The sequence below is a fragment of the Anneissia japonica genome, unplaced genomic scaffold (genome assembly GCF_011630105.1).
Source record: "Anneissia japonica isolate Jap-2015-1 unplaced genomic scaffold, ASM1163010v1 scaffold171446_len717541_cov154, whole genome shotgun sequence".
NCBI lineage: Eukaryota > Metazoa > Echinodermata > Crinoidea > Comatulida > Comatulidae > Anneissia > Anneissia japonica.
Window position 1 is genome coordinate 180803 of NW_022696538.1, and position 15067 is coordinate 195869.

A 15067-nucleotide genomic window follows, 5' to 3' on the forward strand; every position below is an offset into this window, starting at 1 on the left:
CAGACTCAGTGTTCTTATTTTTTGGCCAATTTCAGGCTCAAAATGTTATTCTTATTTTAAAGATAGAAAATTATTATTTTACAGCAGTATATTACTATAGTCCTACTGTAATAATAATATAGAGGGCATTACATACACACCAACTGCAAATAAGGTATATATAAGATTTGCTTTTCTATTTAAAAAAAAAAAAAAAAAAACTCATTTGACCTTTAGACTCAATTTGTTCTTATTTTGTTCAAATTTTTAAGCAAGTTCAGCCTCATTATTCTTATTTAAAAAAATGTATTTCTAGAAGACACCTGTCATTTTGTAGTTTAGAAAACAAAAGTTAATGGAAGTGAACAAAGCAATTAAGTGTTTACATTAGAGTCTGACTCATCAAAACCTTGGTACAAATGGCCAGTATTTAATAATAATACCTCGTAAAAACAATCATAAATGAGAGTTGATAAATGCTGCTGCCTTGCATGGTCACAAGTCATGAAAGCCAATTGTGACCCCATATACATAATGGTTTTGGTTATTCTATAATCTATCCTCATTACAGTAATAATGGACATCCATAATACAACACACAATATGCAGTACGACAAAGATAACTTAATAGATTTATACCTCCATGATAGATCAATGGAATGTACCAAATATTGAATAAGGAAACCGAGTAATGAAAGATATTTGCTTGGCAGACTGTCACATATATTTTTTTATCTCTGTATACTAATTTAACATTCTTAAATAATCTCTGAAAAACAAATTTCTTATCTGGTACTGGTATTGGGTATTTATATTTCGCCTTTACCTTGCGGTTATGAAGCGCAAATGTATCGTTAAGTTGTATTCATAACTGACGAATAAAAAAAATCTTGAATCTTATCAAACGTCAACCAGTATATTCACTCAAGATGCTCAGAATTGTCTCTTTCAAATAGCAGGCAGAAAAAGAAATATTATCACTATTAGGCCTAACTAATAGGAATTCATAATACAACCATGTACTTAATTACAAAGCACCTGTACTTTGAAAGTAATAAATTATACTAGCTTGTGTATTTGAGTGTTGTTTGCTGTCTATGTTCCTTGTGGTCTGTAAACACACTTATGTCTTGGTTGTACCTGTTTATTGAACTATAATGTGAACTTTGGTCAGAGGTCAACTTGAACAATATTATATTTACTGCTTTTCCTACCACCGCTTGAAACTTGGCTCCTAGTAGACCTATAAAGTCCACTTACACTGATGTAATTGCATTGTTTTGTACCCTTAATATATAAAAAAAAACAAATAATTAAATATTATATGGCATGTAGAGACAAAAAAATATACAATGTACATAATATATTCAACATTTTTAAAAGGTATCAAACACTTCAGATCCATGACATTATCTAAGAACAAAAATTTATATTGACTTACTTTGGAAGTGTTTAATTTTTTTTTTTAATATGGAAAATCAGGTTGTCAACAGAATCGATTTGCATTAGGAAAGATGTTTCAGTATGTATATGTCTAAAACTTGTCCGTTTTAGTACGAGTCAAATGGACAAACAGTAAAGGTAGGCCAGACGCTGCAGCCTAGAGCCATAATATTGGCGCTGGTTCAACCGCCACGCTCGCATATGGTTCTGGAGTTGGAACAAGTCTTCTGTAAACCGTAGGCCCAGTGTACACAATTAGCTCATGTGCACTTTTAAGAACCCAGGTCATCTTTCAAGAGATGAGTAAGGGGTTACCAATAAAGTTACTGAACGAGCTTGTCCACGCTTCAAATGCTTTGAGGTTCTGGTGTAAGGCTCTATAAATCCAACTATTATATTATTATTTAATTATTATTACCAATATTACTATTATTACTATTATTATTACTATTATTATTATTATTATTATTATTATTATTATTATTATTATTATTATTATTGTTATATATTTCAACTTCATTCAAAAATGGCACAACAATAATCTATAATTTCCGTTTCAGTCTTGTACTGGTACTATAAATGTTGCAATATCTATTATAATTTAAATTATTCGATACCATTGTACATAAAAACTAAATTTCTGTTATCAATTAGGTGTTATACCAGGATATATTTGATTCAATATTACGATACAATACGATATACTCTTTATTGTTAAAATAAACTTTCGTTACTTTTCAGACGTGTTTTGCATTTAACTGTAATTGAAATCAGAAGTATTTTTTTTCCTAAAAAAGCAACAATTTACATAAAAAATAACAACATGGATGTGTAATTAATGGTGCAGTTGCTTCAAACCAGAAATGATTGACAATACCAACAACAAGCAATTGTGTAAAAAAAAAATCAGTTTTTTGGCATTATTTCAACTATTTTATTAATAAGTTGAACAACAGTTTAATGCTATGAATGATGATATAAACTCAGTTTCACTGGAACTTCACTGTAAACTGATAATAATTTTGGATAGTTAGTCAACAGAATGAGTAATAACAACAAAGAATGTTGTTTATTATAGATGGCTTCTGACACATACTTCCTTTTAGGTTATCTATATCTGACCCCTACGTTTGACCCCTACGTATATAATCAGCAACCTTATCGCATAATTAATGAATTTTATTTTCTATTCTTATCATTTATTCCCAGGGGTAACGTTATTCTCTGAATTACATCCAACTTCTGTACAATACTATTTATTGAGACAAATGATTCAATTGAAAAGGGAAAACCCATTTTAACTTTAGTGCAAGCAATGAAACAGTTATTATTGCTGTCATTTGTTAAATATCATAGTACATGTGAATATAATTATTTAATAATATAAATTGCAAATAGTGAACAAGATATATATTAAAAAATTATATTTTAATAAGTTATTGTTTTCAACTGAAAAAAAAAAATAAAATGAGAAAAGAATAGTCTTTGCTAATAACAAGCATTCCTATCTTTTTCATATACCTTGTCAGATTTTGACATTGGCAGTCATGTCTTTGTCAACCTGTCTCTATTATTGACGGCATGAATGAGATCCATTCTCCCTTGCCCAGTTCACAGTATAATAAGTCATCTAAATACTTTTTCCTTTGCCTTCCCCTTGCTCTAGTTTCCTCTATTTTACCTTCTATTGTCTGTTTTTTTTATAGACAATCCTCACAGATTACATGCCCTAAGAATCACAAATGCCTTTGTGTAATCACTCTAAATAATTGTCTTTCTTCATTCCTCATAAATTTAGTCCAAGAAATTCTGATCAATTTCCTATAATGCTACATTTCTATAGTCTTCTTATAGTATTTGGGTAATATGAAACTTATTCCTTCATTTAATAGTGTTGCATTTTCTCTATGGTATTATTATACCTTTGCTAACAGCTAACTTAGGGTTCTATTATAGTCTGTAAAATATAAAAACTGATTTTCCCACATCCACCCCCCAGCCTGCATCTCATTGTTGTAAACTATGTTGATTTAAATGTTGATCTTTTTTCCTTTCTTGTAATTTATTAACAATTGAATTTTCTGTTAATTTTCTTATTTTCAAAATTCAAAGGGAAAAATGAACTTTGATTGGATAACTTAGGCCTACATGATTTTTCTAAATGAGTTTTTCAGTGTTTTTCAAAGTTTTTTAGGGATATTTCTTTCTTTTTTTTTTTTTTAAATGGTGTTGCATGTTTATATTAGGCCCCATAAAAAAATTATTAGTTTATCACCCTTGCGCGCATCACTTTTGGAGAAATCCAGATTTTTTTTTTTTTTTTTTTTTTTTTTTTTTTTTTTCATTTTAAACGATCGTTTTTTCGTCATTTTTCACTTGAAAAGGCTAAAGATTATTTCACAGGCGATCTTTCTCATGTTGCGCATGCGCACTAAGATAGCTTTTCTACTCTGGCGCAATGTTTTCTTTGTAAATTTGAGTCCGTTCTTGTGACTTTTTATGTGTTTCTCCTCAACCAAATGCACCAGCGAATGCCGATAGGACGGTTGAAAAAAAAACAAAAAAAAAACCTCCCTCCCTCATCAGTTTTTTTGCTGGGATAGGGTGATAAACTAACAATTTTTTTTTTCACGGGGCCTTAATATCATGAGAGGTTCTATTGTCTTCTTTGGTGTTGACATCTAACTCAGAAATACTCACTGAGCCAGCTTTCAAATTAGTCGGTAAAAACCCGGATCATTTTCCTGATAAACCTATGTTTGACGATAAAGACGCTAATATTATGTGCTTTTTATAAAGTCAATAAAATCTGGACAAAGGGGATCATGTTTGTCTTTTCAGTACTGTAAAACAGATCTGAATTGCATTCCTCTGTGTTATTGTCAGCACCGCATATTCTGTGCAGCAGCATAGTTACAGTCTGCCTGAAAATCAATATAACAAGAATGCTAGGAATTCTTGTCCTTAAACCCCAGACAGACAAGGGTGCAAGACAAAGGTTTCGCTTGATAACCTATAAATAAAATATGAACTGTGTTGTGGCAAAGCAGTGACAGTATACATACTATACAGATATGTATTGCAGCAAACCAACTATTATACATACTATACAGATATGTATTGCAGCAAACCAACTATTATACATACTATACAGATATGTATTGCAGCAAACCAACTATTGTCTCAGCACAAGTTTCGAATAATCTTTCCAAAGGATGACAAAAAATCTTGGAAACTTTACACCAGACACAAGCTGGTTTCAGCCTAGGGGTACAAAATGGACTGGGGGAAGGGTGAGAAAATTGCGAATGCAGAATTAAATCCCTAATACTCCAATGGTAACTTAATGGTCATTTTTAGTATTTTATCCTACTTAGTGTAACTAATTTGCAGCCATGGTGGGAGGGGGGAGGGGTTTGTACCTTTAGGCTTATATAACACAAGTTCTATGAAACTTTTTAGAATATAAAAAGAACAAAAAAAAGAATAAAGGTTTTAGAATTAAGTGGTTAATGATTATTTACTCTATCAGATGAGATGACCTCTTACTCTACAAACACACTTTTTCACCCATCAAGATATTCACTATTTTTCATCTCCAATTGAAAATAATTAAAAATATTATTCTTAAAATAGAGACTTCATCAAGTAAAATAGTATTAAAAATCCTAAAATATTAACCACTTAAATGATCCATCTAAAACAACATCCCGTTTTCATGCTAGATAAGCTAATTAAAACAATTCAGAAAATGAAAAAGCACAATATTTGATTTTGGTTTTAAACTAAATGTTGACTGGAGTGAACAAAATTACCAACAGCTAAATTTACACTTGATCAGCTTACAATGAGATGTTCAAAGCGGTGATTTATGCTACTATAACCCAGCCACTCTACGCATGAGCGATGGATATACTTTACATGACCGTAAGCATGGTTCATGTCCAGTTATCTATATTACTAAAGAAATTTAAAATAAATGTAGGCTTACTACATGTATCATAACAATACTGCTTCTATTTGTTAGAAGAATCTCATTAGTCTCATTAGTAAGCCTTACCTACTACAGATTTGAAATGACACAAAAAAGCTAAATATTATTCCACAAATATAAGCACCGAGGCCCTACTGTACCATAAATTGATATTTAAAAATCTATTTCTAAAGCTTTATCTATACTATTAAATTTCATCAATAAAAGCGTCACATAAAATTTGATGGTACATAGAGTTGAACACGTTCAACTTTTTTTTTTTATACAATTTGATGATAAGTGATATGACGTCATTGTACCCATATATGGGCACATCACATTTTTTTGTCACATACAATTTGATAGTGTAGAAAAAGCTTAAGGAATTATACAATATAACTTTGATGACATACATGTATACTGAGGCCTAAAAAATAACAAGATGTGAAATTAAATTCAAAATTTAACTATCCTCTGAAGCAATTTGAAAAGAATTATAAATGTCTCCAAATAAAAACCTATTTCATGTACAAGATCAGGTGATTCATTCAGCCAATTGTAACATCTCAATTGACTCTCTAACATCTCAAACCATCAGGGAACAACTACAAGGAACAAACTAACTTTTGAGGAAACAAAACTATGTGGCGACCATTGGGAAAACAAACTGTCTTTTATTTGAAGCATACTGTATTAGAATGGAATTATTAGTTGTTATGGCAACAACAACCTGGATGTAATTCCATTTTTAAGAATCTAATGAAGTGCATTCCGCAGACCCTACGTTATGACTAGAAATAGTTTTCCATGTGATTATATCAATGAAATCTGTTAAATCCTGTTACTTTATAGCTCAGTTACAATCCAATGGGCATTTGATTATGGAGGCTTTTCCTTTATAACCTATAAAATCAAATGTCACCAGTTGCCTTCACTACAACTGCCACATGCCAAGAACAATGTGTAAAAGAATTTACATGTGAAAGATAATATTAACTAACAAATTTATATAATGATATGAGGCAATCATTTGCCGACAGATTACAAAGAAATTTGGTGTCTGCTTTCCAAATCAGAAGGTAATTACCATACAAATCGACCCTTACTACCTACCAGCATTTTTATACCACTGTGTTATCAGCGAGTGATAAGTTTTACTACAGAAACAGTACAGAAAATCCCTATCTTGGGCACAAGGCAAGCTACATTTGTGAAGTTTTTAAAAATTCTTGGGAGGCTATACGGCACGAGAAATCTGCTAATTCGGATAGTTTGTTTGGGTTGAAGGAATATGTGGAAATTTAAGAATTATTATTACAATATTATAATCTATATTACACACAATATTATAATCTATATTACATTTAAACACACCTGATAATTTTTAAATCAGGTTATATTGCAAAAAAATGAAATACAGAGAAGAAATAGAGTTTTATACAACAAAGCAATTTTATTTATTTTTGGAATATTATATTAAGATAAACTATCAATTAGTAAAGTCCAATCTTTTAGGCTATTCTTTGTACTGATGACAGATGCTATACATAATGTGTAATGACGCTATCCAGTAGATGTACTGGTGGTCTCTTTACCATAGCAGAGCTGTGATTTTGTAATGACAATTCGATAATAATTTTCAGAGGAAAATCTACAAAATATACCTTTAAATTTTATAAATTCTTAAAAATGTAGTGTAATTTATCTATTAGGGAAAAGTAGAAAAAAAATGTAATGAATTTTATACCAAATATCACCACCAAGGTTTTCAAACCACTTAAAATGTCTCTGCATTCAGGTCTACACTACAGAACATGCTCAACAACAAGTTAAAAATGCCAGGGTTTGTTTGCTCTCAAGAATGTGAATAAAGGGTTGTATTTAAACATGCTAAGGACAACATTCCAGAGAGTACAAATTTATAGTAAACAGGTTATTCATAGACTCTCTAGAACCTTCAATACTCCAATGCTTATTTTGATGTACTGTACTAACAAAGGGCATATCACTATTGCCTGTACTATTTACCTATCACCATCTTTCCCCTATACAGGTATATAATTTCAAATGATACATTACACCGAGTTCAACAGCCCAGGGCTGGGATCAACCCTGGATGGCCCAATCCTGTGTATTTCCGATTAACTACAGTATGAGAGGATTGCGTGCTTGGAAAATTGAGTTAATTTCAGGGGTGGATGAGTGAGAACGTATGTTTTTCAATCCAGAGGTATTGTTATTGGTTTAAAAAGCAGTTGTCAATGACAAATCAAGATGGCCCATTTATTCTACAGAAAGGGTGAAGTTGTACAATTAGCAGGCCATTTCTTTGCTTTAATAGGCACTATCGAAATGTGTTACTGACATTATATTATTATTATTATAAAATAGCATATAATAATAACTATGTATAGAACAATTTAGATTTAGAAAATTTCTTTTAAATATACTAAATTTATTTATATTAACATTTAATTAAAAATTATAAGAAAATGCTAATGTTTTTGGTGCCCACATCAGCTGTGTATAATGGAAGGGCTACTGTACAGTAAATATGGTCATGAAATTTTGATGAAACTAGTGAGCAATCAGCCATGTTATATTACTTAATAAAATGTTGAAATAATAATCATAGATTTCTGGGTCAGTAGCTAGAGTGGATGATGTGGATAGATACTGTATATAGATAGACATGGAAGGAAGCAAGTCTTACTCAACCAACAAGGACCACCTGTAGAATTTTAACTAGAAATTCAATAACTAGTTTCACTGGTAATGGTCAACAATCAGGAATAATAAGAGTATATAGATTTTAAAACTGCCATGGAAAAATTTTTTAATTTAAATTGAATAGTGGGGGTATTAACTTAAAAATAGATATCATAAACGAGGGAGAATATTCATCAAATGAAAAATGACTAGTAGGCCTACTACTACCAGTATCACTTATTTTGAGGCTTAAAATCTCATTTGATTGTAAAAAATTAGGTAAAATAAAATCAGTTAAATGTAACATTTCTCCTCAAATTAATTTTTTATAAATGCACAGATTACAGTCGATAACAGTCTGTGACAATTTAGGACTCATAAAATGTCAGGTGGAAGGTACAATACTATTAAAAGTGACATGTGGCACCTAGATTCAAATAGCCTACTTAAAAACTAATGACAACCACAATTACTGTATGGTCAACTTTTGGTCTTATTATTACAATACAGTAGAACCTAATGGGTCATTGCATGAAGCCCCCAGGAGACCAATACCCCAACTGTAGCACTTGTATGGTGCTTTTGTTTCAACAAATAGTAGACAAAAAAATCTAATGTTCAAACGCCCTTAACTTCTGAAACAAACAACTAAAGTCCTTGGACGAACAAGCTACCAACAGAATGTTCAAACTCAGAGATGAACCATTGTTTTAAAATATCTATCAAAGATTATTATTTTAATACACATGGGGGTCTCCCTCTCACCACGTTATTGCCAACTAGGCCAACTCATGTTACCAACATGTTACTTCTTTGTTTGCCAATGGCCTCATAGTAAGTATTGTTTTCAAACTACAGTGAAATCAATCTCTGTTGGCTGTAATCGGTGTCGGTCTGGTCCCAAGCCCTGTGTGGTAGACAAAAACATTGAGCTCACAACTACTGTACTGTAAACTCTTATGGCCTGAGCCGCATGCAACTGATACTCGCTGGGAGGGGCCATGAATTAGTGTTAGAAGCTGTTATCACAATTAATCAAGCCAATACTGCTATAATTCATAGCAAATGATCTTGAATGATACATCTGGATCTCACATGTAAAAATAAACATTTAAATAACATTAAATAAACCTAATGTATATTGTATTTATTACCATTAATTTATCTTCTTAGGAGTATTTGTGTAATAATATCCTATAACAACCTTTTTTACAAAAGATAATACAATATTTGACAACAAAGAGAACATTAACAATAACTAGAAAATGTTTTTTCATAACAACAACTGTCTGTAAGGCCTGTCTATGTTAGTATGTTAAATATTAATTATTATATTTTTTCTTCATTATTAGAAAAGGGCTAAAAAATAAGTCCAAATTTCTATTGACCACTGAGATTATTAAAACTAGAATGCCTTCAGCAGTAACAATCCTTGACCAAAACTATTTCATCAAAACGTTTTTAAATAAGACAAAGGCCAGTAATGGGATACATTTTAAGTACAATAGTACTGTAGTACTGGTCTGTTTTACACTATTTACTTAGAACTTGTACTCAGCACTTGTCAGCACTTGGGTTTCTTCACTAATTAGCTAGTGTATATTTGTATATCATGGGAAGTTGTTTTAATCCTCTACATATCTGGTTGTATTAATTGGATCCAGAATAGTTTCTTTCTGAATTGCTTTCTGAACTGAGGTGGTTCACAAATGTGATAGGAAATGACAAAAAAGACCCACAACCTCTCATGACTAACATTTATTCAATTACTTTATACTACTTAATCAATTTAATTTCAATAAATGCTCAAAAATAAATTATTTTTTATCTTTTAATAGATATTATAAACTTAAATCAATCACAGATCATTATATCAATTATTAGTTCACTTGAAACACTTCTAAATAAAAGAGACTTGGCAATACCCATTGAAATAAACAGAAGTGTTAATGTTAATTGAGTAAAGTATTCCCACCCAACGTGTTACTGCAATAACTGATAAATATAGGTCTACTCGTATCTGGAACTTAGGACCACACTTGTTGTCTACAGTTCAAATCTTTTTTTTTTTTTGCTATGAAACTGATATTTAGAAGCTTGAATTAACAGGTAATCCCATCATATTGTGGTATGCTGTTTGTTAACTAAACTTACTTGGCAAAAATATGGTTTTCATTCAACTTCAATAACTACATTCAGAAAAAACAGCGTACTTTATAATAATTAAATAATTTGTATATTCTATATGATGATTACTATTACTGTATTTGGTTAGAGCAGAGTTAAAAGTATTAATTTATTAATAACATAGCTTTTATAAATACATCATACAGTAAGGAATTATATTTGTTACAGAAAATTAAACTTAATCAAATCTATATCATTCACACATATTCACTTGCACCAAATTTAAATTAAATTCATAAGAACAGTCATACTGTAGTTTATATCATACTGTAGTTTATATCATACATCTATGCTTAGGCCAATTAAAAAAAAAAACTACTAGTTTCTCATCTACTCACGCCTCCATTTTCTAACCAATTTTTTTATTATTATTTCCTTTATTTTACCAAATGTACGAAAATCTGGCTAACTCACATCAGTAAAATTCCTCTCTCAGATCATTTGTGGTTGGGGTTACATACCAGGTATGAATCATGTCCAGTGTTTCTTTTAAGATGTGTATAAGAGACAGGTGTTAGGGTTAGAGTTAGGGTTAGGGTTAGACTTAGGGTTAGGGTTAGGGTTGGGGTTAGCAGTTCAAATCTTTTTTTTTTTTTTTTTGCTATGAAACTGATATTTAGAAGCTTCAATTAACAGGTAATCCCACCATACTGTGGTATGCTGTTTGTTAACTAAACTTACTTGGCAAAAATATGGTTTTCATTCAACTTCAATAACTACATTCAGAAAAAACAGTGTACTTTATAATAATTAAATAATTTGTATATTCTATATGATGATTACTATTACTGTATTTGGTTAGAGCAGAGTTAAAAGTATTAATTTATTAATAACATAGCTTTTATAAATGCATCATACAGTAAGGAATTATATTTGTTACAGAAAATTAAACTTAATCAAATCTACATCATTCACACATATTCACTTGCACCAAATTTAAATTAAATTCATAAGAACAGTCATACTGTAGTTTATATCATACTGTAGTTTATATCATACATCTATGCTTAGGCCAATTAAAAAAAAAAACTACTAGTTTCTCATCTACTCACGCCTCCATTTTCTAACCAATTTTTTTATTATTATTTCCTTTATTTTACCAAATGTACGAAAATCTGGCTAACTCACATCAGTAAAATTCCTCTCTCAGATCATTTGTGGTTGGGGTTACATACCAGGTATGAATCATGTCCAGTGTTTCTTTTATTTGCTTTCAATGTGTCTACTTGGTAAATGTGACAAAGTATTGCTGTTTCTTATCCATCATATCTTGGATTTGGAGTAAAACAAAAAAATAAAAAGAAAGTTCCCTCATACTCATTTCTTCCAAATAATAGGAAGAAAAACTAATTTTTTTTTTTACTTGGCCTTTAATTCACCCATATTCACCTGTATGCTAGTAGGATCAATTATGTTAATAGCCAACTCACTCAATATCAACAAGGAGACCACATAACAACATCTGACAAAGGGTTATAATTAGGTAATCTTAGCAATTTCCTTTTCACACCACAAAGTATGACCTCCAGTGCCCTACTCAAGGTCACATCATATCCACAATCCTAGACATAAAGCTCCTGTATGAAGTAAGTTCAATATACTAAAATGTCAATGCCAATTTAGCACACTGAAAAATTCTTGGCTAATTTCTACCTTGTTAACTCCTCGCACTTTTAATAAAAATCAAACTTAAAAGTAGATGCCAACATTCAGGTACATCTTGCATGTGAGATGGAACAGTAGAATTTTTTTGCCACTTGCGTGTCTTCACCTACGGGCCATATGTCATCGGAGAATCGCACAACTAAAGCTCTCCACCTGCTGGTGTTGAACCCTATCAATACGATGCCTGGTAAATTAGTTCCGGTAGGACCATAAATAGATGGCCGAATTGCCTCGGCATATTTTGACAATAATTAAAAAATATCAAATGCCCTGAAGACAGTGTCATGTATTTTGTTGAAAGAAAATAATATTCAATCTGTGCCACACAGAATGAAACAAAAATAACTTGATCTTAACATCTGCATAAAAATGGCCAAGAGAAACATTCCTCAAAATATAATACTTAGAATAAGATCAGTAAAATATATGCCCTCTAGTTAAAACCTACTGAAATCAATATCCAGGTCAAGCAAGTTGTTTAATATAATTGTGTTCTAAATATAGTTCAGAAGTTCTTGCACGAAATTGTGTACGAACGGCCACCTTTCTCCAATTCCTTAATGGCGTCAAGTGATGGAAATATCAATTATTCTTAGTATTGATGGTTAAAAACCAGGAATTTGATGCAATGGTGATGGTTCCTCTGCAGTAGTCTGTTCTATTGATTTCTAACTTCCTTAGCAGTTCTAAGAATTTTTTTTGTTTTTTTGTGTAACATGTATTATGAATTATTCAAATTCTGAATCATTCATTACCATTTTTTTTTCTACCAGTATACTTACTAATTAAAGCTCTCCACCTGCTGGTGTTGAACCCTATCAATACGATGCCTGGTAAATTAGTTCCGGTAGGACCATAAATAGATGGCCGAATTGCCTCGGCATATTTTGACAATAATTAAAAAATATCAAATGCCCTGAAGACAGTGTCATGTATTTTGTTGAAAGAAAATAATATTCAATCTGTGCCACACAGAATGAAACAAAAATAACTTGATCTTAACATCTGCATAAAAATGGCCAAGAGAAACATTCCTCAAAATATAATACTTAGAATAAGAGCAGTAAAATATATGCCCTCTAGTTAAAACCTACTGAAATCAATATCCAGGTCAAGCAAGTTGTTTAATATAATTGTGTTCTAAACATAGTTCAGAAGTTCTTGCACGAAAGTGTGTACCAACGGCCACCTTTCTCCAATTCCTTAATGGCGTCAAGTGATGGAAATATCAATTATTCTTAGTATTGATGGTTAAAAACCAGGAATTTGATGCAATGGTGATAGTTCCTCTGCAGTAGTCTGTTCTATTGATTTCTAACTTCCTTAGCAGTTCTAAGGTTTTTTTTTTGGTTTTTTTTGTGTAACATGTATTATGAATTATTTAAATTCTGAATCATTCATTACCATTTTTTTTCCTACAGTATACTTACTAATTGAGAAGGCATTTATACTGTAATTTTTTTAAATACTCAGCTCATGTTTCACTTCACTTCCCATCATGCAACTTACCATCAATAACATGAATAATATGAGGATGGTCCAGCATTCTCATGATCTCAATCTCTTGTTTGATTCGTTTCAAATCTTCCTCATTCTCAATTTTGTTCTTTGGAATAGATTTTATTGCAACCTAAAAAAGCAAAAAAAAAAAAAAAAATTAAAAAGTTTTTATTATGATCAATGACAGTTCTTTTCAAATGACGATTAGCACAATATTCTATAATGAAGGGGTCCCAATTTTCCCATGAGTTGCAGTAGTTTAACAGAACTCTAGACAGCCTCCCGAACACCCGCATGAAACTATATAAAGTTCTACTAAAAATTAACGCTTATCCCACAAACTGTATTATCAATTGGCTGCAAGAAATCAGCTAGTGATGATCGAAATTGTACAGTAATGTTGTATGTTAATAGGGAGTTTTCGCAAGCTCATGAAAACAATAACGAATACAGCTACTTTATCAAAACGTAGGCAATTCATGCCTTTTGCATGAATAAAGGATCATATTCAGCTCATAGCATATTCTCAAGAATGTTTTAGGCACGAATGACGATAATGATGACGTATTCGTAAACGTTATCGTTTTTTAAAATTCCAAAGTCTCCCTGTTTGCATATACACGAACATTGGTAAAGCAACCTTTGCGTTTAAATAAAATGAATAAATAAATAAAATAAATATATCAACATGTGCAGCAACATTTTAGATATGTTAAAGAAAGTGGCTTTACATGGGACACCTACTGTACAGTACTGTATGTCATCGTGCCACTGAACATCTGCCGTGGGTAGTGGCACTTTATCAATCACTGCTGATTGATTTTGATTTGTATTAAAATATAAAAACTGTAAGGAACTAAAGATGGATATTTAATTTATTTAAAAAAAAACATCGATAAATCGTTTTATTGTGATACATTAGCAAAATTTTTGAATGACAGTACTGTACTATCAAAATGTAACTTCAATATGATTGATGACAGTATATCGTATGAGAAACTGAAAATATAAGTATCTGTCAGCTGTCATTATATCAGCAATACTTTCGGAAACAATTTTCAAATTAGTCGACTGAACTCTTGGTCCTATATCAATTACAGGAATGACATTGCAAATAATATATTATATGCTGTACAGATACATATCCAAATATATATCAGATATGGTAGATTAATTTCACTTTTTCACAATTTATTGACCCAATGTACATAATGACAACTATAAACCTATCAGAGATATGCATATATTGATATAATATTCATATTCATATAAATAAGCAATTCCAAAGGAAAATTTCAATAGCCTTAATTTATTCATATCAATTCCCAGATCCTGATACTCCTGTGGCCTTCATTGATGTTTTGATAGAGAAATCTTTCACTGACGAAGGCCACAGGAGTGGCAAAATATCCAAGTTTAATACAAATAGATTAACTATTATACATTTGGTGTATATCCATATTAATTTATTTAGCATTGGTCAAAACAAGAATAAGTTATTTAAAGTAAATGAAAAAATAAGTAATACCAATGGACATCCATACAATAATTTAATTAATCCAATAAATAATTGAAAATTAAATCATTTAAAGGCAATATATATATACATAT

The 15067-nt window shown here is 30.9% G+C and overlaps 1 protein-coding gene across 1 annotated transcript in view; it reads right to left on the reverse strand.

Annotated features, from left to right (window-relative positions):
- Positions 1–15067, reverse strand: part of LOC117102104 (NUAK family SNF1-like kinase 1) — a 41248-nt gene that overhangs the window by 21218 nt on the left and 4963 nt on the right. The window contains exon 2 of the mRNA XM_033242305.1: positions 13466–13586. Coding sequence (XP_033098196.1) covers positions 13466–13586 — 121 coding nt within the window. The remainder of the gene's footprint in view (positions 1–13465; positions 13587–15067) is intronic.